General features: G+C 40.0%; 1 protein-coding gene across 1 annotated transcript in view; it reads right to left on the bottom strand.

The window, feature by feature from the left end:
* MRPS5 (mitochondrial ribosomal protein S5) overlaps window positions 1-15,141 on the bottom strand; it is an 89,471-nt gene extending 74,330 nt beyond the window's left edge. The window contains exons 1-3 of the mRNA XM_030195916.1: window positions 14,915-15,141; window positions 8,525-8,659; window positions 1,792-1,917 (exon numbers count right to left, since the gene is read on the bottom strand). Of these exons, the coding sequence (XP_030051776.1) occupies window positions 1,792-1,917; window positions 8,525-8,659; window positions 14,915-14,975 (322 nt within the window). The 5' untranslated portion in view covers window positions 14,976-15,141. The remainder of the gene's footprint in view (window positions 1-1,791; window positions 1,918-8,524; window positions 8,660-14,914) is intronic.
* Between the last annotated feature and the right edge of the window lie 12,631 nt (window positions 15,142-27,772).

Raw genomic sequence — 27,772 nt, 5'->3', positions numbered from 1 at the left:
TCTTCCTAGAGCTAAGGTAGCTGTTTGTCTGTTCTAATAACAATGGGTAGGGAGTGCCATAAATTATTCCAAAATTTGCTTAACTGCCCTTTGAAAGACCATATCAAAAGTGGTTTAAATAAGCTGCATGTTCTAATCAGAATACAACCTGATTTGTGTGTGCAACTCAAGTCTCACTATATAGAACCTGGGGGGATATTGTGTTAATTCCTTCAGTTCTTCTACACCCCCAGGCAACAACACATGCCTCCGTATCCAGACATCATCATATCATTTCCCCCAGCTCATCTCTTCCATACCAGCCCCCTAGGTGTCTCGAGATACTGCTTCCCCCATCTTCTCCAATCTTCCACTCCCCTTACCCTCTTGTCCGCAGCTTTTCCCCATCTCCACCAGTCCATTTCTCCTCCTACACATCCCCTTACTCTGTTGTACCCCACCCTCACATATTCACTATGTCTTGCCTCTACTAGGTCATCTCCCCTACCACGTCCTCAGCTCTCCTCTCCCTTACACACTCATCTGTTACCCCTCATCTCCCCTTCCATACATGTCCCCTTACTTCCGTTGTCTCCAGCATTTCCTACCCTTTGTCTCCTCCAGGTCACCTCCCCTTACCATCTACTGTACCAAGCTCTTTCCCCTAACCTCCGCCTCCTCTAGCTCATCTCTGCTCTACCCCCCTAAAAAAGGAAACGAACTGGGGAAAAAAAAGTAAAAGAAGTACAGGAGCTAAAACTACTTATATATATATATATATATATATATAAAAGGCAACACCAACGTTCTAAATGAAGCCTCCAGCCGGAAGTGTGAAGGGGGAGAGATATCCGGTTTCCCCATGAGTGTCTGCCCCGCCCTCTCTGTAATACAAACAGTCAGTGAAGGAAAACACAGCAAAGCAGTGAAGGACTCAGAGGGGGGAGGGGAGAGAGGGCAGAGGGCAGGGACACACACACTCCCACATGCACACAGAAGAAAACCTTGTTAGCCCCCGTTTCATTTGCATCAGAAACGGGGCTTTTTTTACTAGTATATATATATATATATATTTGAAATGAAAAACAAACAAACAAACAAAAAATACATCTCACAGAACTTTTTCCTGGGCCTAAGAGAGGAGCGACACGAAAAACGAACCGCACCTCACAGCGGAGAAAAAGAAACTAGAGAGACACGCGTGGGCGGAAAGACGTTTGCGTTGCTCGCGCGAGGGAACTCTCCAGAAAGACTTTGTTGTATTTTGCTTGCAAACTTTTTGCCAATTCCTGGGCCGCCGCAGACATCGACCCAATTGTGAGAACAAGCAGCCTGCTTGGAGAAATAAGAGTATGCAATATACAAAGTATTTCACTGAACAAAAGTTGCACATAGCGTTTGCAATGACAACAGCATAGTAAGTAATTAAGATTAATTAAAAAAAAATTGAAATTGGACTAACTTAGGGCCCCTTTTACAAAGGCATGCTAGTGTTTTTAGTGCACGTTAAAAATTATCGTGCACTGAATGCTAAGATACCTATTATATTCCTATGGGCATCTTAGCGTTTAGAGCATGTGAATTTTTAGTGCACACTAAAAATGCTGGCGTACCTTTGTAAAAGACTCCCTTAATGCATTCTTGGTTTGCTTGAGAGCATACGTACGTATACACACACACATATTATATATATATATATATATATATATATATATATATATATATATATATATATACACACATACATATACATATACTGAAATTAATCAGTCAGTATTGAAGAGAAAGTGAAATATAGATCTTCCTATTTACCTTCACCGATAACCTGCCCTCTGTTAAGATCCTTTTTAAATTTCCTCTTGGACCTCTTGCCTCTTCCTTTTCTTCCTCCAGAACCAGTCTCAGCCAGAACTCCCTTCCACAGCTCCTCTGCTGTCACTGAAATAACAAATGGAATGAACAAACCAATGAATTCTATTTAGTTTTTATAAGATATGTGTGTTAAATCTCTTAGGGTTCTCTACACAAGATCCTATAAACAAAGATATGACTTTTCAGTTTAAGTTAAATTGTAAAGCTCATATTTGTCATGCTATCCTAACAAAAACATTCAGCTGGTTCAATGGAATTGAAGGATGAATAAAAAAAAAATCTATTTATTAAACACAACAGCAGAATAATAACTCGGTGGAAACAAATGTCAGGATAAGAACATACAAATATATCTATCAGTAATGCTTTTCAACAATAAATCCCCCCCCCCCTTTTCAGTAAGCCCTGTACCACCACCACCACCCCCAAAACCTATTCCTCCTCTACAGTCCAAGTGAGAAATTGAAGAGAGACTGTGCAGAGAGCCTTGTGCCTTATGACTCCCTGCGATTAACTGCATAACCAATTATCTAACAACCATCCACACCTCCCTACCCTCCCAAACCCCAACCAATATAAACAAAAGAACTCAGAAGGGGGAAATCTGCAGATTGGCATCCATCTCAGGTGATTTAAAGATCAGACTATGGGCCTTATCAAGGAGAGCCCGATATATCGTTCTCAAACTGACATAAATGCTTTGCTATTCAGAGAAAGTCAAGCTTCCTGGAGCTCCAACATCAATAGACTATGTAGTTTAATCATGCCAATGCCAGTGGAGGGTGCTTCTGCTCGAGTCCAATACTGGAGTATGACCTTAAGACCCACTATACAGTACTAGCTTTCTGGAGAAATTGGCAGCCTTCTACTCCCTGCACCCCAAACCCAACCAAGTGTCCAAACACAAACTCCAGAGGGGGAACACTATGGAGCAGACCTAAAATGTTCAAATTTTTATTTTCCAACAATGCCACAAGGCATGCACAAAGTATTCTTTGCTTCCCCACATTATAAACAGTGTGCTGATGGCTCACCCCTAGATAGATACACTTGTTATTGAATATAATATGCTCTGGTTAGGATTCTGTAGCTGTATTCTCTCAGATCTGCTCCCCATATTATCTTAGGTGTATACTGAATAAGCCATAATAGTGAAATTTGGTTCCTGTCCATGCCCAAGTCAGCCACCCATTTGCTTGTAAGATGTTGAAAATCTTTTTTTTTTGGAGGGGGGAGGGGCTGTTAATCAAGCTTCTAATGTCTTGTGGAGGTAGGAATGGGATACTATATCATCCAGCTTCTCCTCCAGTAGAGTGTGAAAACTTGTCCAAACTGTAATGCTGGCCCAGTAATAACTAAGGAATGCGCATAGTGTCCAATACAGGTTTTTAAATATCCCTTTAAAAAACATTCATGAATGTGTTGTGCATGGCACACTACACACTGTAACACTGCGAAGTCCACAAAACAAAGGAGGTAAACCAAAATGATCCCACAAACTGCAAATGGCATCAAAAAACAGTGGAACCACCAGGCAATCAGCAAATAATCCTATGTATGAACTTTTCTTTGGATTATTTACTCATTTGCCTGGTGGTTCCTACTACACTACACACTATGCCACAGAAGACTCAGATCTGCTGTCCATCCAGGATGACAAGGGTCGGGTGCATCACAGAAGTGAGGCATTAATCTTGGGGAGGGCAAAAAAGTGGCTGTCACTATGGTGGAGCCAAGAGACTGTGTCAGATTAGATATCAATCCAGACCTCAGGTCACTAAGCTTTTCTAGTGCTTTCCTGACATACTATAAGGGCCAGATGGGGAAAGTTTAAAGAAGAAATAACATCTGATAGTTTTCCAGAACAGTAAGAAAGATTTTTTTTTTTAAGGTGGTTAAATGGCGAGCAAAGGATTTCTTAAACCAGGTTATCAATATAGCTCCTTTACAAGAACATACCGGGTAATATCTAAATCAATCATATCATCACCATGGAGGCCTCAAGGATCTCCACTTTCACCGATTCTCTTCAACCTAATGATGTTACCATTGGCCAAAGTATTATCCAACCAAGACCTAAATCCATACATTTATGCTGATGATGTGACGATATATATTTCGTTCAAAAATAACTTATCAGAAATTGCAGACAAAATAAATCGCAGCTTCCAAATTATGAACTCATGGGCAGACGCTTTCCAACTAAAGCTGAATACAGAAAAGACATAATGCCTAATACTATCATTGCAGTATAATAAAATCAATTATCCCAACATAAGCACACCAAACCACACTCTCCCTGTTGCGGACACCCTGAAACTCCTAGGCGTTACAATTGATCGCAATCTTAATCTAGACTGCCATGTAAAAAAATGTTATAAAGAAAATGTTCTATGTAATGTGGAGGCTTAGAAGAGCAAGACCTTTCTTCCCAAGAGAGACATTCCGCGAACTGGTGCAATCATTGGTTCTGAGCCATTTGGACTATTGTAATTCCTTATATGCGGGATGCAAGGTACAAACCATCAAGAAACTCCAGACAGCCCAGAACACCGCAGCCAGATTGATTTTCGGTAAGGCGAAATATGAAAGTGCCAGACCCCTCAGAGAAAGGCTGCATTGGCTCCCACTGAAGGATCGTAATACATTCAAGATATGTACCTTGGTTGATAAGATCATTTATGGAGATACTCCATCCTATATGTCAGACCTAATTGACTTACCAGAGAGAAATAACACAAATTCATCACGCACCTGCTTAAACATTCACTATCCCAACTGCAGAGGACTTAAATACAAATCTATACATACATCCAGTTTCTCATACATCTGCACACAACTATGGAATGAATTACAACTATGGAATGAATTACCGATCACTATAAAAATAACACACGACTTGACAATCTTCCAAAAATTACTAAAGATTTACTTATTCATAAAGACGTACAAAAAAGATTCCCCATAATGATCTGACTCCCAAATTATTCCAATTACAACTATTACCGAACCCTCCTATTTGTTCATCTTAATTACATCCTCATGACTGAACTTTATATCTTGTCCTGATATTATTATGTTATGTTTATCTATCAATCCACTTCCAATCCTACATGATTTACTCATGCACTCTTACTTGTAACAATTGTAAAATTATTATTCCATTAATATGATTGCTATGATATTCTTATGCTCCTATCTGTATCTTTATTCTGAAATTCTTATTCTATAATGTGTATATGTCATTGCAACATTTTGTAAGCCATATTGAGCCTGCAAATAGGTGGGAAAATGTGGGATACAAGTGCAGCAAATAAATAAAATAATTAGTTTTCCTAGACACTATGCAACTCACGGTCCTTGCAAACCTGGATGCCCAATACAACAGCAATGGGCAGCCCCCAAATTTTCATTTTCCATGTCACTTGTAGTAACACACAACCTTGCAACCCACCCATGCTCCACACAGCCTCCATATTTTATGCCCACCTTCAAACTAAACACCATTACATTTAGGTGACCTAAGGGCACTTAACAAATATCTGGTCAAAGAAAAAGTTCAGGATGGTCCCCTGCCCCCTCTTCAGTCTCTCAGCTACCAGGTCTATGCAAAAAAAATTCTGGCACAGAGAAAAGGTTCACAGTTACAGGGGCTGAAGAGGAAGAAAAGCTTTATTCCTGCCAGTATAATAGTTAAAGCTATGGCCCAGTCAAAAAGTGATGTTAATGAACTGATTGAACAAAATATCCATACTGAACCACAGGGCACTGTAAATACAGCACAAGTCAGTCTTGAAAGTGAGAAAGTTTCTGAAAGGTTGACAAGAACATACAAGCTTACAGAAAAGGCCAGAAAAATTATGAAGCAGAAGTACACAGGTACCTCTTTCTCCCGGAAAGACTCTGACTCAAAGTAGGGCAGAAAATGACTAAGGTTTCAAAAAAGGCCAAAGCTGATAGCCTCCATATAGAGCAATTACAGTCAGTCAATCTACAGGAAGCACCAGCACAAGTCTGAAGAATACTGCCTATTTCTAAGCAGAACAAATACAACACATAGCTTAGCCCAGAGAGAGACAGCAAGCTACAGAACTCACACACCAGGGACATGGTGGCAGAGGCAATTAAAGACAGAACCTCACACAAATCCTGCAGGGGATAATGAATCCCAATATTCCGGCACCTCTAGGAACAGCTCTAGAACTTCCAAGTTCTAGAACTTCAAAAATCACACAGGACCAGCCATTTCAGTCAGTCTACAACTAGTTCAGAAGCCATCCGGGTTTGAGCTAAGGCTGAGGCTGATAAGTGTTCTTTATAGTAAGCATGAAGCAGCCATAAAAATGGAAAAACTCCGACTACAAGAGGGAAATAAAGCAGCAGTTAATGCTGCTACTACTGCCACCATTGCTGTCGCCTCCAAATGTAGGCAGGCGTATTTAGACATTGCCTTGGACGTGTTCCAGCAAGAGAAAGAAGCATTTGCCATTGAGGCAAAAGCAAAGTGGGATAGCGGGGAGAGCCAGCTTAGCCACACTGCAGTTTGCCTCTCACGATCTTCCAAATCAGTCTATGTGAAGGTTCATACCCTAACACACGAAGGTGAAAAATCACAGTCCGACTCAGAAGAGTCATCAGATTCTGAGAAAGTATATCCCTCTACACCACAGTCTAGCTCACCTCAAAGAAGCCGAAGGCAAAGCATGCAAAGAAGATGAACCACCACCACAGTGATCCACATGTTCTCGCGCATACGGATGCATTACCACTTGCTCTTGCTCCAGGAAAGCGCACCAAGGGAAACATTTTAATTCAACCACTGACCTGATGTCACATAGGAACTGGGCTCAAATAAAGGTTGAGCAGTTACACCCGGCTAAAACACACTGTGATTAAACAAGAGGCACTTAACCAGCCACACTCAACACCTGAGTCCAAACAAATTGCAGCGAACAGCAAGCCATAGGTATATATTGCAATCACGCTAGAAACTTCAGAGAGAAGACCTAGCAACATATATGGCTTGCAAGAAGATGAGCATGGGGCTTACCCAGTTCACTGACTGCCCTGTAAAGTATAGATGGTGGAAATCTGACTTTAAGGATTCCATAGCAATTATGAAGCCCACCCCAAAGCAAGAAATCATCCCGATAAAAAAATGGCTAGGAACTGAGTCAGTCAATCATGTAAAGAGACTAATGAAAAATATAGCAGATCGCAAGAAGAGTCAAAAGGCCCAGTTTATTCACCAATTTAAAACAATATTTATTTGTTGTTTTAAAGTGGTGAATAAACTGGGCCTTTTGACTCTTCTTACGATCTGGTGTATTGTTTTCCATGCTGAATCTTGTAGATCGTTTGTCTACCTGTTTTTTTAAATAGACTAAAGGATGCATATCTGCATGACCCCTCCAGATATTTGAAAGAACTGTAGGAAAGACCTGACCAGCATTATGGCAGTGGCACTGATAAAGAGAATAAGGAGTTACCTAGAGGTTACAAATAGAGATAACGACAAGTTACAAGAACTGGGAGATCTCCTCCAGGAACTGGAAGCCATCAAAGCTGATCCGAACCTTCCAGGCCAGTGCTACTTGGATACAGCTTGGGGCATAAATGAGATTATACCAAAGCTGTCGTATGACATATGAGAAAAATGGTCATCATTAGGCGCGAAGTACAGAAAGGACAACCAAGAGAAGTTGTATTCTTCCGTCACAGTCTTCGTGGTTTATCTGAGATTTGGCAAAGAGAAACGATCTCAGCTTCATGTTTGATATACCTGAAGTAGGTAAGTCAGGCTACTTCTTGAATGATGAGCAGGTCAAGAAGTACAGCAACACCTGAAAACCTATAGCTGTACACATGATAGATGTGTTGCCCCTAGCAACCCCACCGTCTGATTGTCCTCCTACTACAGAAAAAGTAGAGGATCCAAGCCTGCAGTGTCCTATATATAAGAAATGTCATCCTTTCAAGAAGCATCAAGGGTTTAGGGAAAAACCCTTGAGAGAACATAAAAAGCTACTGAAAAATTTCAGAATTATGACTAAAAGCTGTGTACAGAATGCTCTACATTTAATTGGACCCCACTCTTTTCTTTGTAGTCAGTCCTAAATTTAAAAAAACACAGCATTTGTGATTTTCTGAAATTAAGAGAATAAACATTTGAATCTTGCAACCAAATCTATAGCTTTAATCTGAAAATTAAAATATCTAGAAAAGCCTAAAGAAGTTTCTCCGATATTTTGTTCGCTTTAATTCACTTACAGAAATATAAACTGAAAAGAGGATCATTATGTTGGTGGAGTGGCCTAGTGGTTAGGGTGGTGGACTTTGGTCCTGGGGAACTGAGGAACTGAGTTCGATTCCCACTTCAGGCACAGGCAGCTCCTTGTGACTCTGGGCAAGTCATTTAACCCTCCATTGCCCCATGTAAGCCGCATTGAGCCTGCCATGAGTGGGAAAGCGCGGGGTACAAATGTAACAAAAAAAATATATATCAAACAAGTATAACATTAGAAATGATACAATTTTCCAGATGGACGAGACTTAAATTTGTTTCAATTTCTCAATTAGAATTGTTCTCAAATAGTTAGTTAGAAAGTTATAAAGGAAATCTATTTCACAATAGCTTTTATACAGTTTCTTTTGCATCAACAATTATACTCACATTTATTGAAGAAACTGCTTTGTCTGTATTGCTGTATTGTGATATTGCAAGGTGTGGACATGAATAAGTGGTTCTGTAGAACTTTGGATGGGTAAGTATAATAACTGCTGCTACCACCTGTAATGGAGATGCTGCCTAGAAAAAAATATATCAAATATTTTTAGAATTAATAAAAAGAAACAATGAACACGTGTGTTATATACTAAAAGGACAATAAAAGGTGTATTCAATAGTAAATCATGCTCTATAAACAGAGACGTTTTGGAGCTTCTTCAGGTTAACCCTCAAAAAGGCACCTCCTGCTGCTGCAACACTAGTATTTTAGGGGTTAACTCATCCCAGCCTGGGCTTTGAAAAATTTGAAGTGACAATATCCCCTTAATTCTATAAATGACAGACATTTGTGTGCAAAAGTGTGAATGCACTTTACAGAATACCTCACTTACATACACAACTTGACTGGACCTTAATTGGCACTTGCATACCTCATTTACATGTGTCTCTATTTGATCAAGTTGGTACCTAAACCCTATGGCGTGCAACTGCAATTGGGGAGCACATGGGTGGGTAAGGGAATACCAACTATTTTAATGTGTACTTTGCAGAACAACGGTAGTTACATGCACAACTGCTGCATTTATGGGTGAGGAATTATGTAAAATTCATATATATATATTCATATGAAATTGATAATGTACCTCAAATTATCCCCTTTTGGGTACACAAAATAACTGTTAATAAATAGAAATTTTAAAAACAAAAAAATAGATTATACTCTTTTTATTGGACTAACACTTTTTTGAAATAAATGCTGGTATCATCCTCTGAAATGGGTAAAACAAGCACATTGTGCTGGATGTTAATACTGTTCCTCTCTCCTCCAGATGGACTCTAAATTCTCATGGCTATTTAAAATTATTCTCTCAGTAACTCATTCTTCTCAAATTAGAGAATGACATTGGGACAGGGACAGAGCCCGCAAGGATGGGGACAATCTTTGTCCCTGTACCCATGGCATTCTCTAATGCAGAAGACAATGTTTTGATTTTATGGAAAAACAAGCAAAAATGCTGGTCAAAACTGGCAAAACGTGCACAGGGGCTCCTGTGATTTCCTGCTACCAGCACATCTTCTGAGTGGACATTTTCTATTGTGCAAATGTCTGTGGAAGAAAGGAGAGCTAGACTGAATCCTGAGATTGTTGATGACTTCTTATTCATCCACAGATTAAAAAATCATAACAGTGTTTTGTAGGGCATATTTCTCCCCCACTAGGGTAGACAGAGCAGGTTGTATTTTGTACCCATGGACATTTTAACAGGGTGGATTAGGGTTCCTTGGGGTAGTAGAAGTGAGCTATTTTGAGGGTTGGAAGGGTAGAGGGTGGGGGGTGGGGAGTATTTCAGTTGCTCGCTGTTATTATTTTCTATTTGTGATTTATAAAAACAACAGACACCACTGGAGAGACATTTGTTCTCCCTTGCCCTCCGTGGAGCTGCAGTCGTGAAGTGATAGGACATGATTGCCCATGTCACCACCACCACCAATCTCTCCTCTCTCTCCCTCTATTTCCCCTTTGCTCACTGTCTTATTTAATTTTGTAGTTCCTTTTCTAAATTTGTTAGCTTTGTAAACCGCCCTGCTAACACTGGAATAATCACAGTATAGCAACTACACAATAAACAAATATTGCTGGTAAGTTTCATTTATGGACTCTTGTGACCTCTTTTCTTGATATAACTTTTAAAACTGCTATATTCATTGATGTTTACTTTTTCTTTTGTTTGTTTGTTTTAAGATTCACTAGGACTATTATACTTACCTGAATGAAGTACAGGTCTTTTATTCCTTAATTCACTAGGACTATTATACTTACCTGAATGAAGTACAGGTCTTTTATTCCTTAATTATATTTCTGGTTTATAATTTTTAGTTCATAATGAATTATATTTCATTTTGTTTATTTTTATTGGCTTAGTATGACTTGGTTAATATGGTCATTTTTTAATGTTTTTAAATTTGATTTGATTGAAATTATTGGGCAGTAAACTCCTAACGCAGCACTTGAGGTGGCAGACTTTCCTTTTGTGTTGCTTTTTCCTCTTCAGTTGACTCCATGGCCTGTCCTTCATGTTTTACACTCTGTTGTGTTTTGTGGGGTGGGGAGTAACCCACAAAGAACACAGCAAAGATGACACAAGGATGTAGTCTTTAGACAATGTTAAAAAGGTCCAAATTTATTGTGTAGCCTTACTTTTTAGTTGAGGCGTTGTTTCCTGAGCATCGAGCTTTACACATAAGATTTCTATCTGGTAGTATATCGACAGACACAGTTTTTCTCACAGATAATTTTAAAGACCAAGACTCTTGAGGCAGGCCAGTTGGCCAAAACACAGCCATGTCAAGTCTTTTTCAGTTACATAATTGATCTGGACTTGTCATGTCTTTTGAGCTACACAATAAATTTTGACCTTTTTAACATCATCTAAAGACTGCATCCTTGTGTCATCTTCGCTGTGTTCTTTGTGGGTTAAATTCTAATCTTTTCTTCTGTTTAGACTTTGTTTTGCACTTCTTTTGTAAATAAATTTGCTCAATATGATCCCTGTGGCTTATCAGTAAACAAGAGAGGGATATCTGAATGCTGGGATCTTGTTATTAGAAGTGTCGCCCCTAGATTTGGTGCCATTATTTACATCTACATCATATATTGTCCAGTAGGGGTCAGTGTCAACTGTTACCCTCACAGTTTTTCAATTTCCTCTCTCCATCTCTAGCTCAGCCTTCCTTCTAGTACTGTGTTTCAAGTCTCCTCTTTCTGTCATCAACTTTTCTTGTGATGAGTTCCTTTCTAGACTGCTTATTTCTCTCTCTCTCTCTGCATCAGCCTTTCTCATGCTTTTTAGATCTCATCCTTTTCCTTGTGCACTAACCTCTCTTTTGATGCCTTTTAAATATGACCCCCCCCCCCCCCCTTCTCTCTCCATACTAGCTTTTCTTCTCTTATTCTTTGCTAAGGCTCTTTTCTCCTTCTGTATGTATCTTTCTTCTGGTGCTCATATACATCTATATGAAAAAATATCCCCTCATTACAGCACCAGTTTAGCTGCAAAGCTTTCTCCTGGGTGGGTTTTATCTCCCCACACCTACCCATCCCAGACTCAATTTGTGTCTATTAAGCCAACTAAGAAGACAAGAAGGAAATTTTTCACCTCAAGATTTAATTGAGCATCACCATCATCAGGAAATTATTAGTCCTTAAGAATAAATCGATTCTATGTCTTTACAGTTCATCTTGAAGCAAATATAAATTAAAAAGCATACAATATATTTAATAAAGAAAGACCTCAACAACATATTCACAGAATCTAGGAAACAGCCCCTAAACTCAGGAGCAGGAAGCTAAGACCTATTTCCTTTCCACCCCACATCATCCACAATGAAATTTGAGTGAGGAGGAGGGGAATCCCATCCCAGATTAGCAACAGCTGCTTTATAAACTCATTTACTAAGGCTCTATTCCCATTTTGTGTCTGAAAGTTTAGTAAATCAGACCCATAAGGTACAACTACATGTCACAGCCAAAAGCATCTCTTCTGGAAGCATGGTGTCCTTGTGTGATATCACCCACTTTATAGGTGAAGCAAAGAGAAGTATCAATAAATAAAACTAAATAATGGCCTCTGTTTCGCATATCATCAAGGAATGGATCCCCAACCTGTCTCACCTACCCCCTCCCAATCTTTACCCAATCTCTCTCTCATATACCAGACCCCCTAGCCTTCATCCAGTCTCTCTGTCTCTTATATACAACTCTCCCGAGTTTCCCCCCCACACCAACCTTCACCTAGTCTGAACCTGCCACCTATTCCACTCACCTTGCTAGCTGCAGAAGTAACAGCATGTTTCCAATTTCCACACTACAATGTGGTTCCCAGAAAACTTAAGCCACACAGTACAAGAAGTCTGGGATGGTCTCACAGTTTCAAATCTTGCAATACTTGAAACTGGAAGACTACCCAACTTCCTGCATCACTCAGCTCAGTCTTTCAGTGAAAGAAGGCAGTGTGTTTTCTGTGGCAGCACAAATAATAATAGCAATAATAAAAACATTTGGAGGCAAGAAATCCCAGGCACCAGGGTGTGATTTCTAGGAGCTATGGGAACCTGGAGCCCGGGATTTGTCAACCTTCAGTTTAAGGGACTTTATTATAAAAGTATTCCTGCTCCCTTAGCAACTTTAACTAACCAACCAACCAACTCACCAATAATAAAATGCAGACAGCAGTCCAGCAGCAAACCTGGTGTCTCTTGCACTAAATGCTATGTATATAATTATCTCCCAGTTGGTGAGAAGTTATATATGTGCACTCAGTGCAAAGAGCTCCTAGCTCTCAGGAAATAAGTCTTACCTCTTGAGGCTACAGGAACTGACCCAGACAGAAAATAGAGGAGACCTTCAGGGACACAACAATGAAATCCCATATCTTGTCTGGGAGCCTCTGCATTGCCATGAAGGTGGAAGTTTATCTGAATTGAGACAGCATCACCTTAGAGTGGCAGGAAGTAATCCTGTAGCCAGGTCCTGCCCTCCAGGACCACCTAAGGTAGGTAGGTTCCTATGAGGGTGGGCAGGCCCTTCATATCCATCCCCATGTCCTCTCCTGATCTAGCATAATTTCCCACTTTAGAAGTGTCTCACTCCTTCCTTTAGTATTTCTCAAGACAGGGGAAACACAAGATCCTGCCCAAAGGCTCTCCTGAGAAATTATAAATCCTATATAATAATTCTCACCTCCAACAGGATGTGCTTGGGACCGTGCCTGCCGGAAGTGGTCTGCTAGGCAGGCATGCACTGACATCAGTGATAGACAATTTGGCAAAGCAAAACAATCTGAGTGCTGGCCATTAGGACACAGGGTTGATAGGAGAGTTTTAAAAGACTGAAGGAACCGAAAGTGTTAAATGGGGGGAGGGGGGGAGTTCTGAAGGACATGAACATTTGGGAAAGGAAAACAAACTGAATGCTGGCCATTAGGACACAGGGTAGATAGGAGAGTTTTAAAAGACTGAAGGAAACGAAAGTGTTAAACTGGAGGGGGGGGGGGGGGAGTTGTGAATGACTGAAAGACATGCAAATCTGGGACAGGAAAACAATCTCAATGCTGGCCATTAGCACACAGGGTACATAGGACAGTTTTAAAAGACTGAATGAACCAAAAGTGTTCGGGATGGGGGTGGGGGCAAGTTCTGAATGAATGAAAGAAATGAAAATTTACGAGAGGAACACAATCTGAATGCCGGGCATTTGTACATAGGGTAGATAGACACTTTTTTAAAAAAATGAAGGACGTGAAAGTATTACATCTTGGGGGAGGGGTGAGGAGGAAAGGGGTGGGGTATCCGGATACTGGGCGTTAGGGCCACGGGGGTACATAGACTTTTGAAAGCCTTAAGGAACCCAAATTGTGGGAAGGAGGAGGAAAAGGAGGGGAGGGAACGGGGTGAGGGGGCATTAGGAAAAGGGAAGGGGGCCCTGTCACACACACTCATTTTCACACACACACAGTCACACAGTCTCACTCTGTCACACACCCGCACTTTCACTCCGGCTCTCTCTCTCAAACATACACACTCCCAGGAAAACCTTGCTAGCGCCCGTTTCATTCGTTCCAGAAACGGGCCTTTTTTTACTAGTATTAGATATTAGAGGAGAGACCCAAATAAGTGTATGTCGGTAACGGAGTTCAAACATGCGTGGGATATGCATAGAGGAATCATGTGCAGAAGGAATGGATCCTCAGAAGCTTAGCTGAAATTGGGTGGCGGAGCAGGTGGGGGGAAGAGGAGTTGGTGGTTGGGAGGCGAGGATAGGGGAGGGCAGACTTATACGGTCTGTACCAGAGCCGGTGATGAGAGGCGGGACTGGTGGTTGGGAGGCGGGAAATACTGCTGGGCAGACTTATATGGCCTGTGCCCTGAAAAGGACAGGTACAAATTCAAGGTAAGGTATACACATATGAGTTTGTCTTGGGCAGACTGGATGGACCATGCAGGTCTTTTTCTGCCGTCATGTACTATGTTACTATCATGAAATGACTTTTAGGAGGCATTTTCTTCAATGTTTTTAAGCCAATCCTGCCAATTGGTGATCTTTTATCACACATCCCTGCTCATCATCCTCCGACTTATGCAAACGACGCCCTATAAAACTTACATGACAACACGATAAGTTCGGTACATCATACTTAAAGGTTATATTTACAACGATGCTGAGAGAGAGAGCAGATGGCTGGCTGCTCCGTGTCCTCCCTTTATTCATCCCAACATAGCTCCTATAGCAAACTCCGTGCTCGACCACCAGCACGAGAATATAACAGAGCCACTTACATCTCCACACCGCCGCTGCCCTCAGGCTCCCCCGCAGCACCACAGACGCCGTCGCTGCCATATCTAAGCTCCCGAGAACTCAACACCGGCTCCTAAAAGAGGAACTACCAGTACGGACAGTTGGTATCCTCGCAGTGCACTGCATAGAAGGCATTTACCGTGTGCTAGAACTACATACAGCAAGCAGAATTGATAACCTCCTTGAACTACTACGGCAAATTGGCAACGCCGACGTAAGGTTAAAGGGCAAAAAAACTAAGGCTTTAACCCGGAAATACTTTGCTGCACGCTGCAGCTTTGCTTATTAGAAATAATCAAGGAGGTTTAATAAACAAGAGTGGAAGTGAGCCTATCCACTGTAGGCAAGGAAGCCAATTAGGAGAGTCTAAGTTTCCCCTCCCCTTCCCAACGCAGCCATCATCCCCGTTCACTCAAAACAAAGCAAGCAAATCTATGAGCTGCTGCATCCATTTTTGTCGTTTATTTTTTTTTTATTGGTGGTCCATCTGTAACAAGTCTAAAGCTGTTTCAATTGGATAGGCAGTGCCTTAAAAGGTGGAGGACAAAAGATTTTTTTGTTTTTACTTATTGGACAGCTTTTTAATTTATTTGAAAGCTTCCCATATGTAGATATTAATATGAAATAACTATTAAATATCACTAAAACAGCTTTAAAAATTATTATAACAGCAATTTTAAACTCTATTTTGTGCTCATTTTTCTACACTAAAAACTAAATAAATACACTGTATACAATACAGATGGCCAAATTTCAGTGATAATATCCTGTTTCCTGATGAGTTCATTTTAAATGTTGTTGTAAACTGCCTTGGGAAGCCTGGTGTTATAAAGATGATGAAATATATTGAAATTAAATGGAAGTAGAATTAAACTCTCCTTTCATTGGGGTACATGGACTCACATCTTCACCTGTTTTGTAGAAGTATACCTTTTAGATACACAAATGGATTATTCTGTTGTTTGAGCATGTTTTAGGGCCAAATGGTTAATAAGTCAAAATAATAAAAATATCTTCTGTCAAACATATCTCTCTTTTGTTGAAACATAACTAAATGGGCTATAACCCCTAATGCAGTCCATTAAAAGCAAAACATGTTGTTGATAAGCTTCATACGGAACAAGAAAAAAAAAGAAGTAAACCATCCAACATGGCACAATAAAAAAACTTTTACAGAGAACATACCCCAAGAACCCTTCTCCTCCCTTACTCCCCTCCCTCCCTATAAGCCACCCCCCTGGCTGTTTCCATCCGCCAAAATAACACAACAGATGTACAGATCAGTAGGACTCAAAGCATTTCATAACAAGCACTATCTTCACTGTATGCAAATCTCTCTCATAAATATTCATTGTCAATATCCTGACAAACCTGATTGCCTTGGGTAACTCCAGGACCAGGTTATCCTAACTACCATAAGAGGCAGACATGGTCGTATAACTGACATAATTTTATTTGTATTTGGGTAATAACTGAGAAAATGCTATTAAAAATTATATTACAAAGCATGAAGTTGACTTGGTTAACTTCTGCTGTATATCAACCTGTAGTAAATAATAGTAATAAACAATATTAAGTGCATTTTTATAATATACCACTTTATTCTAAAAACAGAAGGAGCAAGTTCCCACAAGCCATCTTTCTCTTTTGATCTAGGTACAGGAAAAAAAAGCTTTCAAATGCCCCCTAGTTTCAACCTAATACATGTTAAATGTGGGATATGAATGTCATAAATAGATAGAAACTCTGAATGTTGAGCACCTGATTCTTATAACCTGATGTCTGTTTTAGTGGCCCATTACCAGGAGAAAAAAAATCAGTGCACGAATATAACATGCGCTAGGGTGTCCCTGTAACCAGCCCCTTCAACTGACCACTGATTAAGATTTATGTAACCCCTTGGTTTTAAAATAAAATTATCTGAGGCTGCTGGGGCGATGACCCAGAAAGCAAGTGGGCTGCAGGTGGGCATGCGGTCAGCTGGCACGCGCTGCAGGGGTGCCTCAAGGAAGGAGAGACAGCTGACAGCATGAGCCAGATGCTGGCTCATGGCAGAGCTGTGCAGCGGGCACGTGCTGGAAAGAAAACTGAAAATAAAGCACTCCAGGACTTTAAAAAGGTATGAAAAATATGTTTACATTTTATTTAAATGATGTGAAATGTTAGAATGTTATGATTTATTGTAAAATTTGTGTTTTGAAGCTGTTTAGTGGACTGTATGTTAGTTCAGGGGCTCGTGCTAGGAGTACTTATGACAAATGTGTTTTCTGCTGTGCATATCTAAGTCTGTTATTCTGAAGTGGGTTCTGTGAGAAATTATTAATTGGAAAACTTCCGCTGAACCTTAGACTAAACTACTTTGAAAAGAAAAAGTAATTAAATTGATTTAAAAATGCAGTGGACTTTAGAGCAGCTGTTGGAGAAGACTTTAAAGTCTCTGAATTGTATACCAATCTCAGTAGTTCTGTGAGTGAAAGAGTTATACTGAGACTTTTAAAAATCCTTTTATAAAAAAATTATTTGTGGGAGAGATAGAATAGGGTTAAACAATTATATGTTTTTTTTTTTACTGGGGAAGCTAGATAGGGAAGTAATTCAAGAGTCATATAACAAGATTACTTGAATTTCTGAATTAGTTAGGGTTTAGGTTTTAGGTTTTTTTTAGTTTTTAAAGTTCAGAATAGTAGGTACCCCGGACCTGGTTCCTGTCATCATCACGCATAAGGTACCCAATGATAAAAAAAAGGTGAAGATCCGAAGAAATACAAGAAAGCTGGAAGAAATAGCCAAGTTACTTAATACATCTATACAAGTACATAGAGAACAGACTCACAAGAGACTAACTAGGGGGACTAAAACAAAAACATATATATTATACTTACCTGCTCCTTTGATGAAGAACCTGAAAAAGAAATAAAAACAAAGAATCAATTCTTATAAAGTAGAGGAATTTTAAAATAACTTATTGATGTTAAATGTATGTTTAGATATAGAATCTTGCTGATCTCAAAATTGATAATTATCTGATAGGTTCCTATTGTGTTCAGAACTGTTATTTATTTATTTATTGCATTTGTATCCCACATTTTCCCACCTATTTGCAGGCTCAATGTGGCTTACAATATTCCAGAGTAAGAAGATACAATTGGTGTAGCATGGAATATATGGATGGCATTGTAGAATTAATCTTATAATGTTTCGGAGTAAAAGATACAATTGGTGTTCCATGGAGTGCATGGATATCAATGTAGAAATTAAGGTAACAGATATATCGAGAAAGTGTTCAGAGTGTAGTTGGAGTGGTGATGTGTTATAATTGAATTATTGCTCATTATGGTAGGCTTGTTTGAATAGATAGGTTTTCAGAGATTTACGAAAATTGATTAGCTCGTGATTTGTTTTTAAGTTCCGTGGCAATGCATTCCACAGCTGCGTGCTCATGTAGGAAAAGCTGGACACATGTGTTAGTTTATATTTTAGTCCTTTGCAGCTGGGGAAGTGTAGATTAAGGAATGTGCGGGCTGATCTTTTAGCATTCCTGGGCGGCAAGTCAACAAGGTCTATCATGTAGGCCGGGGCATCTCCGTAAATGATTTTATGAACTAGTGTGCAGATCTTGAATGCGATACGTTCTTTAACTGGCAGCCAGTGTAATTTTTCTCTTAGGGGTTTTGCACCTTCGTATTTTGTTTTTCCGAATATAAGTCTGGCTGCAGTGTTCTGGGCTGTTTGAAGTTTCTTGATCATATATTCTGGACAGCTAGCATAAAGTGCATTACAATAGTCTAGGTGACTCAGCACCATTGACTGTACCAATCTGCGAAAAATGGCTCTTGGGAAGAAAGGTTTTACTCTTTTAAGTTTCCACATTGATTGGAACATCTTCTTAGTTGTATTCTTCACTTATGGTTTATGGTTTGGTAGCCTATGAAGGAAAGAAATACATTGTCAAACATAGTAGAAATTTTATGTTAAATTAATAGTTTTAAATACATTTATTTAACTTTAAAAGGTAAAACATCTGCCTGAGTTACTTATTTTAGATTTATTCCCCTCCTATTTTAGAAATAGGAAGGCGAGGCTAGTGACAATATTTGAACCTTCACCTCCGTTTTGATGGAGTATATTGGAGGTAAACACCTGGGTACAGTAGGATATACTTTTATCCTTGAAGGTGAGGCCACTTTTATAACAAATTACTACTCTACCTATGAAAAGTTATTCCATTATTATACTTCCTCTGTGTACATCCATATGCTGCACAAGCTGGCATGTTTGAAAATATGAGATTAAATAAAAATACTACCAACAATAAAGAACGACAAGGTGGATGCAGCAACTCATAGGTTTTTCTTGCTTTGTTTTGAGTGAATGAGGATGACGGCTGCGCTGGGAAGGGGAAACTTAGATTGACCTAATTGGTTTCAGCGTTCTGACGTCACTTCATCTCCAATCTATTAAACCTGTTTGTTTTCATTTGGTAACAATATGCAATGCCATTGCAAACAACAGTCCATCCCTATCCATTATTGGGGATATTTCTGTGTATATGGAGTATTAAAAGACTCTTTTGGCTATATAAAGTAAGTTGCCACAAGTTGGGGATACAACAGTACATATACAATGATATACTATGCTACAATTTAATAAGTTATTAAGTGAGGTGGATTGATAAGATCAATGTTAAAATTTATTAAGTAATGTTGATGTGTATTTCTGAATGGCGTAATGAATGTGGAGTGAGAGAGAATTCTGAGTGAGCTTTAGGTTAATATATGTGTTAATGTAAGCTGATACAATAAAATAAGCATAACACTTTAGAAAAAATCTGGAGTACTTGATGTTAATAGTTTAGATAATTGTACTCTGGTGGTTAATATTCTATCCCCTTGTTATTGAAGTAGATAGTTAAAATTTAATGCCAAGAAGTGTAGAGTGATGCGCTTTCCCACATAATGCAGGCTCAATGCGGCTTACATAGTAATTTGAAATACAAAGTTAATATAATTTTAATAAAACAGTAGTAAAACAATGTAAAGTTGGGTTTAGTAGTGTATGATAAGTTGAGCTAGATAATATATGACTAGGATAAAAGAGGCTAGACAGGATAGGACAGTGTAATTTGGGAGAAAGGGTAAGGAGGGATAAAATTAAGGAGAGATGGAAAGAGAAGCTGCATCAGAAGAGCCAGATAAAATAGTTTATTACCTGTAATGGTAGTTTTCCTTGGACAGTTGATCATCTAGCCACACATCTGAAGTGACATCATGGTGATGTTGCTGACCTGGCCCTCTTAAAGCAGAAAACCTCGAGGAGAGCTTTCTGCGCATGTCCCTATGTTACCTGCCACTGACAACTACTGTAAATACTGTACCCTTATACATCTCACTTCATTAAATGGAAAGCTGGCGACAGCTCAGGGTGAGAGAGTGGGTCTGTGTGGCTAGAAGATCAACTGTCCAAGCAGCATTACCGTTACAGGTAATAAACTATTTTATCTGGCTCTTCTGATGCAGCTTCCTGTTTTCGGCAGGAATAATCTGGCAGAGGTAATGGCCCACGAGTTGACCAGAGACAGAAATGCATTGTGCGATCCATTGGTATAATGTGGATGTTTGACTGATTAAGAGCACAAAATATTAGGTGATAGAAAAAAGATGAGATGAACAGCCAGGCTGGTTAGTGCATTGTAAGCATGTGCGGAGAGCCTGAGTACAGTTCAAAGTGTGATATCGCTACTGCTCAGCTGACTCATGAGGAGAAGGATAGAAGACTGGTAGTGTAATGGTTTGATTCATATGACATGGTGATACTGCTTTGAGTAAGTATTTTGGATGTGTACGAAGGACTACTTTGTTGTGCAAAATTTGAGTATAAGGAGAATAATAGACTAAAACCTGAACCTCCCCAATTCTTCAAACTGAAATAATGGTAATTAAAAACAAAGTCTTCCAAGATAGAAACTTAATATCATAATACAAAAAAAAACGCATAAAAAATATATAAATATATAAAATCACTCCAGCACATAATGAGTATATGTAAGACATCATATTGTGATAAGTATGAGGCTGTCCTATCTGGGCTAGGCCACTAGAGGGCGCTAGTAGGAGAATAGGTGGAGGTCGCTAGGACCGGGGAGAGCTTTGGGAGGTCCACAGGTGTAGGAGGTTATGGGCTGGGTCCTGTGTAGCTAATTAACCACTTTATACCCCACCTGAGTTGTGAAAGGAAGTGAGCTAGCAGCAGAAGAAGAGAGAGCCCCTGGAAGATACTGGCGAACCCTATGGACTTGTGGTGGACTGTGTGTCCAAAGGAGATCAGCAGGCTGAAAATCCTGGGGTAAGAAGTCCCTAAAGCATTAGTGTTTGACTGTGTGTCCCTCAGTATTTATAGGAACTGTGTGTTCAGTGAAAGGACTGTGTGTCCAAAGAAGAAAGGACTATGTGTCCAGAACTGTGTGTTCAATGAGGGGGGACTGTGTGTCCAGGACTGTGTATCCACAGAAGAAAGGACTGTGTGTCCAGAGTACTGAGAGAAGCAGGCTGCAAAGCCTGGGGTTGAGAGTCCCCAAAGTATTGGTGTAGTACTGAGCCCATGTATCTGTGTGGGGAGGCTCAGTGTGAAGATCTATGAAAGCATAAAGTATTAAGCTAGAAGAAGTGTGCCCAGGGGCTGGAATAAAGAGTTGCCTGAGCGGGAAGGGGTAGCACACTAATCTGCATATAATCTGCATATTGAGAACCAGGTCACCCTGAGTGAGAAGGGGGATATCACAATATATACAATTATTACATATATTGATGATTTTATGACTTTAGATTTTTGGCGTGTTTTTTTTAACTTTGACACGGTAATGACGTATATATAGACTTTATGTGGCTTCAGTCGTCTTTTCCAGTACTTCTAGCGGCACGTCTCTATAAGATAAGACACACAATTGTAAGTGTATTTTTGATTCCAGTTTCCATCTTGGGGCACTTTATTATAGACCGGTTCCACATTAGCAAAACTATATAATTTTTTTTCGCAGAGTGATTTAACAACGACTCGTGGTAGACTCGGTATTCTATTAATTTGTTTCTTGTGTACTCTATGTGCTCCTGTGGACATCTTACATATACTGATTATGTGTTGGAGTGATTTTATATATTTATATATTTTTTGACGCATTTTTTGTACTTCAACATGGCAATGATGCATTTAAGTCCTCTTTTCCAGCATTATTTGCGTAAGTGTATCTTTGCTTGTAGTTTTATACTTTGGGGTACTTTATCGTTGCATATTAAGATAACATGTTTTTTAGATGGAGTATCGAATAATAAAACAATAGATGTAAAACAGATTACTTGAAAATGGAGAGTAATTCTTTATCTTATTAATTTAGGGACCCGCTGGATGTACTGGTTTTTCTTTTATTAGTATTGCAAGTGAGTAATTGATTTTCAATTAGTTCAGTTTCTTATGCTGTCTTTATGAATATTGTTTATGTACATCCAGTTGATTTGATTATAATTTTTTATATTTTTATTATATTATTATTTTTCATTTTTTTATTGCGTTTTATTTTTTATTTTTCATATTATTTATATTTTTGATATAGTTGTTTCTATTGGAAGGTTTCCACTTTAGGTACGTGTCCTATTTTTAATTACATGTTAATTCAGTACATATGTATTTCATTGTAATTTGTTTGCTTGTTATATACAATATGTTTATAGACTCATGTTTTATAATTTCAGATTTTATATTTTAATGTTTTATTATTTCATGTCTTATTATTACAATCATATGCATCAGTTTTTCACATGGGTATAGCGACGTGAATGGTTCTCTTGATAATAGATTCTTTATGACTAGTGATATATTTGTAATATTTATTATTGTACTTATTATTATTTATTATTTATGATTATCAATATCATTTATATTATGATATTATCTATGTTTATATCACCCAGATACTATCACCCCAGGATCTGAAGGCGATGAAACAGTGTGACAAGGCGGTGGCTGTAGCTAGAAGGTTACTAGGCTGTATAGAGAGAGGTGTGACCAACAGAAGAAAAGAGGTGTTGATGCCCCTGTACAAGTCGTTGGTGAGGCCCCACCTGGAGTATTGTGTTCAGTTTTGGAGGCCTTATCTTGCTAAGGATGTAAAAAGAATTGAAGTGGTGCAAAGAAAAGCTACGAGGATGGTATGGGATTTGCGTTACAAGACGTATGAGGAGAGACTTGCGGACCTGAACATGTATACCCTGGAGGAAAGGAGGAACAGGGGTGATATGATACAGACGTTCAAATATTTGAAAGGTATTAATCCGCAAACAAACCTTTTCCGGAGATGGGAAGGCGGTAGATCGAGAGGGCATGAAATGAGATTGAAGGAGGGCAGACTCAAGAAGAATGTCAGGAAGTATTTTTTCACGGAGAGGGTGGTGGATGCTTGGAATGCCCTCCCGCGGGAGGTGGTGGAGATGAAAACGGTTTTAACAAGTTAATTAGCACTGATAACTGGATGTTAACAAGCAATTATCAGCAATAATTAAAATTTCTGCGCACAACTCTCTACGCGTATTCTGTAACGTGGTGCTCGTAAATTATAATGCGTACAGCCAAAAATGGAGTGCGGCCATGGGCGTGGAATGGGTGGGCCATAGGCATTCTGAAAAACTATGCACAAGGATCTAGAATACACCTGCTCCACGTGTAAGTTAGGCACCAGTATTTATACCAAGTTTTACTTGGCGTAAATGAACGTGCCTAGAGTTAGGCGCTGTCATGCCCACTAAGCATTTTCTATATACTGTGCCTAAATCTAAGCGAAGTTTATAGAATACACCTAGATTCCAAACTAATTTTTTCTGGCGCTGTATATAGAATTTGTCCCTGAGTGACTACATTCTACTACTGAATGGTTTACATTGTAAGGCCACCTTTGGCACCACCTCATGCCACATCTTCTTTATAATATATAACTTTGGCTGTTCAGGGAGTCTTTTACTAAAGATTAGCTTGAGTTATCTGCAACAGGGCCCATTTTATTCCTATGGGCCCTGCTAAAGATAACTGAAGCTAATCTTTAGTAAAAGACCCCCTCAAAATTCAGTCATTGTGGATCTTAAAATAAAGCACCAATGCCAACAGAATAGCTTCTTTTAAATATTGATCCAAAGGAGTTTATTCAAAAGAGAATTAACAGTGGATTCTTCACATTTAAGCAACGGTTACCATGACAATCTGTTTGGTTTCAGTTTATTAACAGTGGTACACTTGATTAGCTCCTCAGAATGAAATGAATCTTGTTAAGCACAATGAATGGATTAAACAGAAAGCACCCAGATATTGCATCCATACAAACAGCTACTGGTTGCCAGGGATATAACATATTGTTATGCTTCTGGAATAATAATAAACCAGATATAACTGACCATCTTTTATCATCTGACCAATCAATTTATTTTTAAATGATTCTTCAATATATTTTTTTTCAGTAACTTTAAACAGAGTGTACATTTAATTTTATTATAGTCTCTAATAAGATCAGATGAATTACTTTTGGGTTCCCAGGCTATATCCCAGGCAGTAGAAAGAAAGCCAGTTCTGGTTCAGATCTAGTCATCAGCTAATTTATTTTTACAGCATCAGGGGGTCTTTTACTAAAAATAAGCTCACGTTATCTGCAGCAGGGCCCATAGGAATAAAATGGGACCTACTGAGCTAACCTTTAGTAAAAGACTCCCTGAGTTTGGTAGACAGCTAGCAATGAATATGAGAAACAATAGCAAGAAAATAAGTATAAACTCTGCATAAAGAAAATATCTCTCCCCCCTCCCCGGGGTTGAGTAACCTTTATATTGCAACTCTTAGGAGCAGATTTACTAAAGTGTGGTAAGTTTATGCACTTTGCAAAAAACAGAGGAAACCAGTCTTCGCAAAACCATATACAGAAAACAAAAAACAGCGAAGATGACCAAAAATTGTATAAAATAGACAACGCTTCAATTAAAAATCCAATGAAACAATTTAATAAACAAAAAATGAAGTTAAAATGAAATACTATAAAATGGTCTTTGAGCAAGACTCGACATAGCTGTGTTTCGGCCCATTTGGCCTGCATCAGGAGTCTATCAGAAAACAAACATATAAATACTTTTTGCTATCCAAAGGGTCACTTTTGTGATCTTTCACCATATAATGTGATAAAATGTTTCGTCTTCTTAAGGTTCAGCTTGTAGTTGTGCTGTAGCATCGCTAAGAGCAACTTCTTGGATTTCTCTTATCTGGGGTCTAACCACCACATGGACTGCATTTACAGCACAGGACAGAGACTTGCTGTTTGGTGCACCTATGCTATCTGCTGGGGCAAGTTGCATGGGCTCTGGTGCAAACTGCCAGCGAAATGAACATCCACGATAGCCAACTGAACCCCCCCTCCCCCACAGTACCTCCCACCTGGCACAAGGCTCTGCTGGAAAGGAACACCCCATTCATCACTCCCTCAATCAAGCTGTCCCCTATCAACCCCCCCTCCCCCAAAGATCCAGCCCCTCCAAAACTGCAGCTAGGGATGTGTGCCATTTTGAACCCCCAAGCCAGATGTGGCAAGAAAAGAGTGGAGGAGTAGCCTAGTGGTTAGTGCAGTGGACTTTGATCCTGGAGAACTGAGTTTGATTCCCACTGCAGCTCCTTGTGACTCTGGGTAAGTCACGTAACCCTCCATTGCCCCTGGTACAAAATAAGTACCTGAATGTATGTAAACCGCTTTGAATGTAGTTGCAAAAACCTCAGAAAGGCGGTATATCAAGTCCCATTTCCATTTCCCTTTCCCTTCCTTGTTCCATTAGATGACCAGGGATACCCCGGTACATGCTGAGGGGGGGGGGGGGGGGTCAGGGACTGGGGAGAGATTTGGGTTCAGATCATTGGGGTACCTATGTGCCAGAGAAGGGGGCTTTGAGGGAGGTCTTGATTTGGGGGAGGCTTTGGAGGGGGTCTTCAATGGGGATCACTTGATCCTGGAAGAGGGGCGTAATTAGGAGAGTGTATTGGGATTGGGTGTTTGTTTCAGACGGTTGGGTGCCTTCTCTTTTTGGGGGCTGTAGTAGACCTATCAGACTGCTGATAGTGCAAATGCACTCAATACCAACTCTTGAGGTGACGTTAAAAGCAGCTGTTCTATTGCAGTTATGACTACTAGCATGCACCACTGACCAACCTGTACATTAGCTGACTCTGCCCTGTTGCTCAGTGGCGTAGCCAGACCTGACATTTTGGGTGGGCCCAGAGCTAATATGGGTGGGCACTATATATATAGATAGATAGATAGATAGATAGATAGATAGATAGATAGATAGATAGATAGATAGATAGATAGATATAGATATAGATATATTTTCGGAAAGCACTAAAGACAGACCTGTTCAGAAGAGCATACCCCACTGACCCAACATAAAAATACCTAACACTTGCAACACAATGTAACCAAAGACCGTAACAGACATTACCTGACTCTTCTTCTCCCCTTCCCTCTCTAAGTTCCCCCCATTGTACCTACCATACATGTACCTCATTCTACAACAGTATCACTTTGTATTCATTCATTTGCTCAGACCGGAATCGGTTAATGCCATTAACAGTTACATGTAAGCCACATTGAGCCTGCAAAAAGGTGGGAAAATGTGGGATACAAATGTAACAAATAATAATACATCCAACAACAGCATGATGATGTTAAAAAACCCAAAAAGCATTTACAATTTTATTACCTGCTGCTGGGCTGGGCTGGCAGCTGCTGCTGCTTGGCAGTAAAGTTACCTGTCCTGGGGCCCAGACAGGAACTCGAGTCGATTCTAGACCTTTCTGTTTCTTTCAATTCAATTTCCCACATTTCCAGGGAGGGCAGGGCCAGGCTGAGGCTGGCACAACCCAGCGGTGCGTGCATTTGGCCATGTGCAGCAGCTATTTTTTTAGCCTGCCCTGTGCCCTCCTCCTCAGACGCCGCGGACGACGGAACAGAACAAGATGAGAGCGAGGCTGAGGCACGATCCGAGTCATACCGCTACCGCCCGCTAGGATGGATGCGAAGTTGCGAACAAACAACAACCACGACGCACTGCAAGTGCATTCAGCGCTGAGCCGACTGCCACTTTGCCTCTCTCTAGTCTAAGGTGGGCTGATGTCTGAGGCTGAGCGCGGGTACCCACGACGATGACGTACGCTAGGGCAGCTAGGCTGCTGCATGCAGTGTGTGTGTGCGCTTGGGTGGTGGGCGGGCCTTAGCCAAAATCGGCACTTGGAGACTACAGATCAGCTGCCAGAGCGCCGCGGGTGCCATCTCTGCCCGTCTGCTGTCACACTAGGCTGCTGCAGTTGTGTGTGTGTGCTTGGGTGGGCGGGCCTGGGCCAAAATTGGGTGGGCCTGGGCCCACCCAGGCCCACCCGTAGCTACGCCCCTGCTGTTGCTGCCTCTTTTCCGCCCATGATCTGCCCCTACCTGCCATAAGCAGCTAGCACTAGATTTTTTCTTTGCTAGGTGGCTTTAGTACACAATAGCCATGATCACGGGCCCATGCTCCTGGCAACTGCATGGTAAAGACTGTGTTAGCCACTTAACATAGCTCAGTAAATATTCACTTTAGGTTTACTACCTTACATCAGAAGAATTTCCTGGTGCAGCCCGATGCTACAGCTCCCCGTCACTATCACTGGATACAAAGATTAGGTAATTCTACTGCAGGTAAGGTTTTTTTTTTTTTTTTTAATGTTATTAAACACTGCAATGAAATGTGGAGGGGCATTTTTGATATGTCGTCCAGATGGCAAAAAAAAAATGTTCA

Source organism: Microcaecilia unicolor, chromosome 3 (assembly GCF_901765095.1).
Source record: "Microcaecilia unicolor chromosome 3, aMicUni1.1, whole genome shotgun sequence".
In the NCBI taxonomy this organism is placed as follows: Eukaryota; Metazoa; Chordata; class Amphibia; order Gymnophiona; family Siphonopidae; genus Microcaecilia; species Microcaecilia unicolor.
The sequence above is the reverse complement of the archived record's forward strand: the minus strand, read 5'-3'. Positions and strand labels throughout refer to the sequence as shown.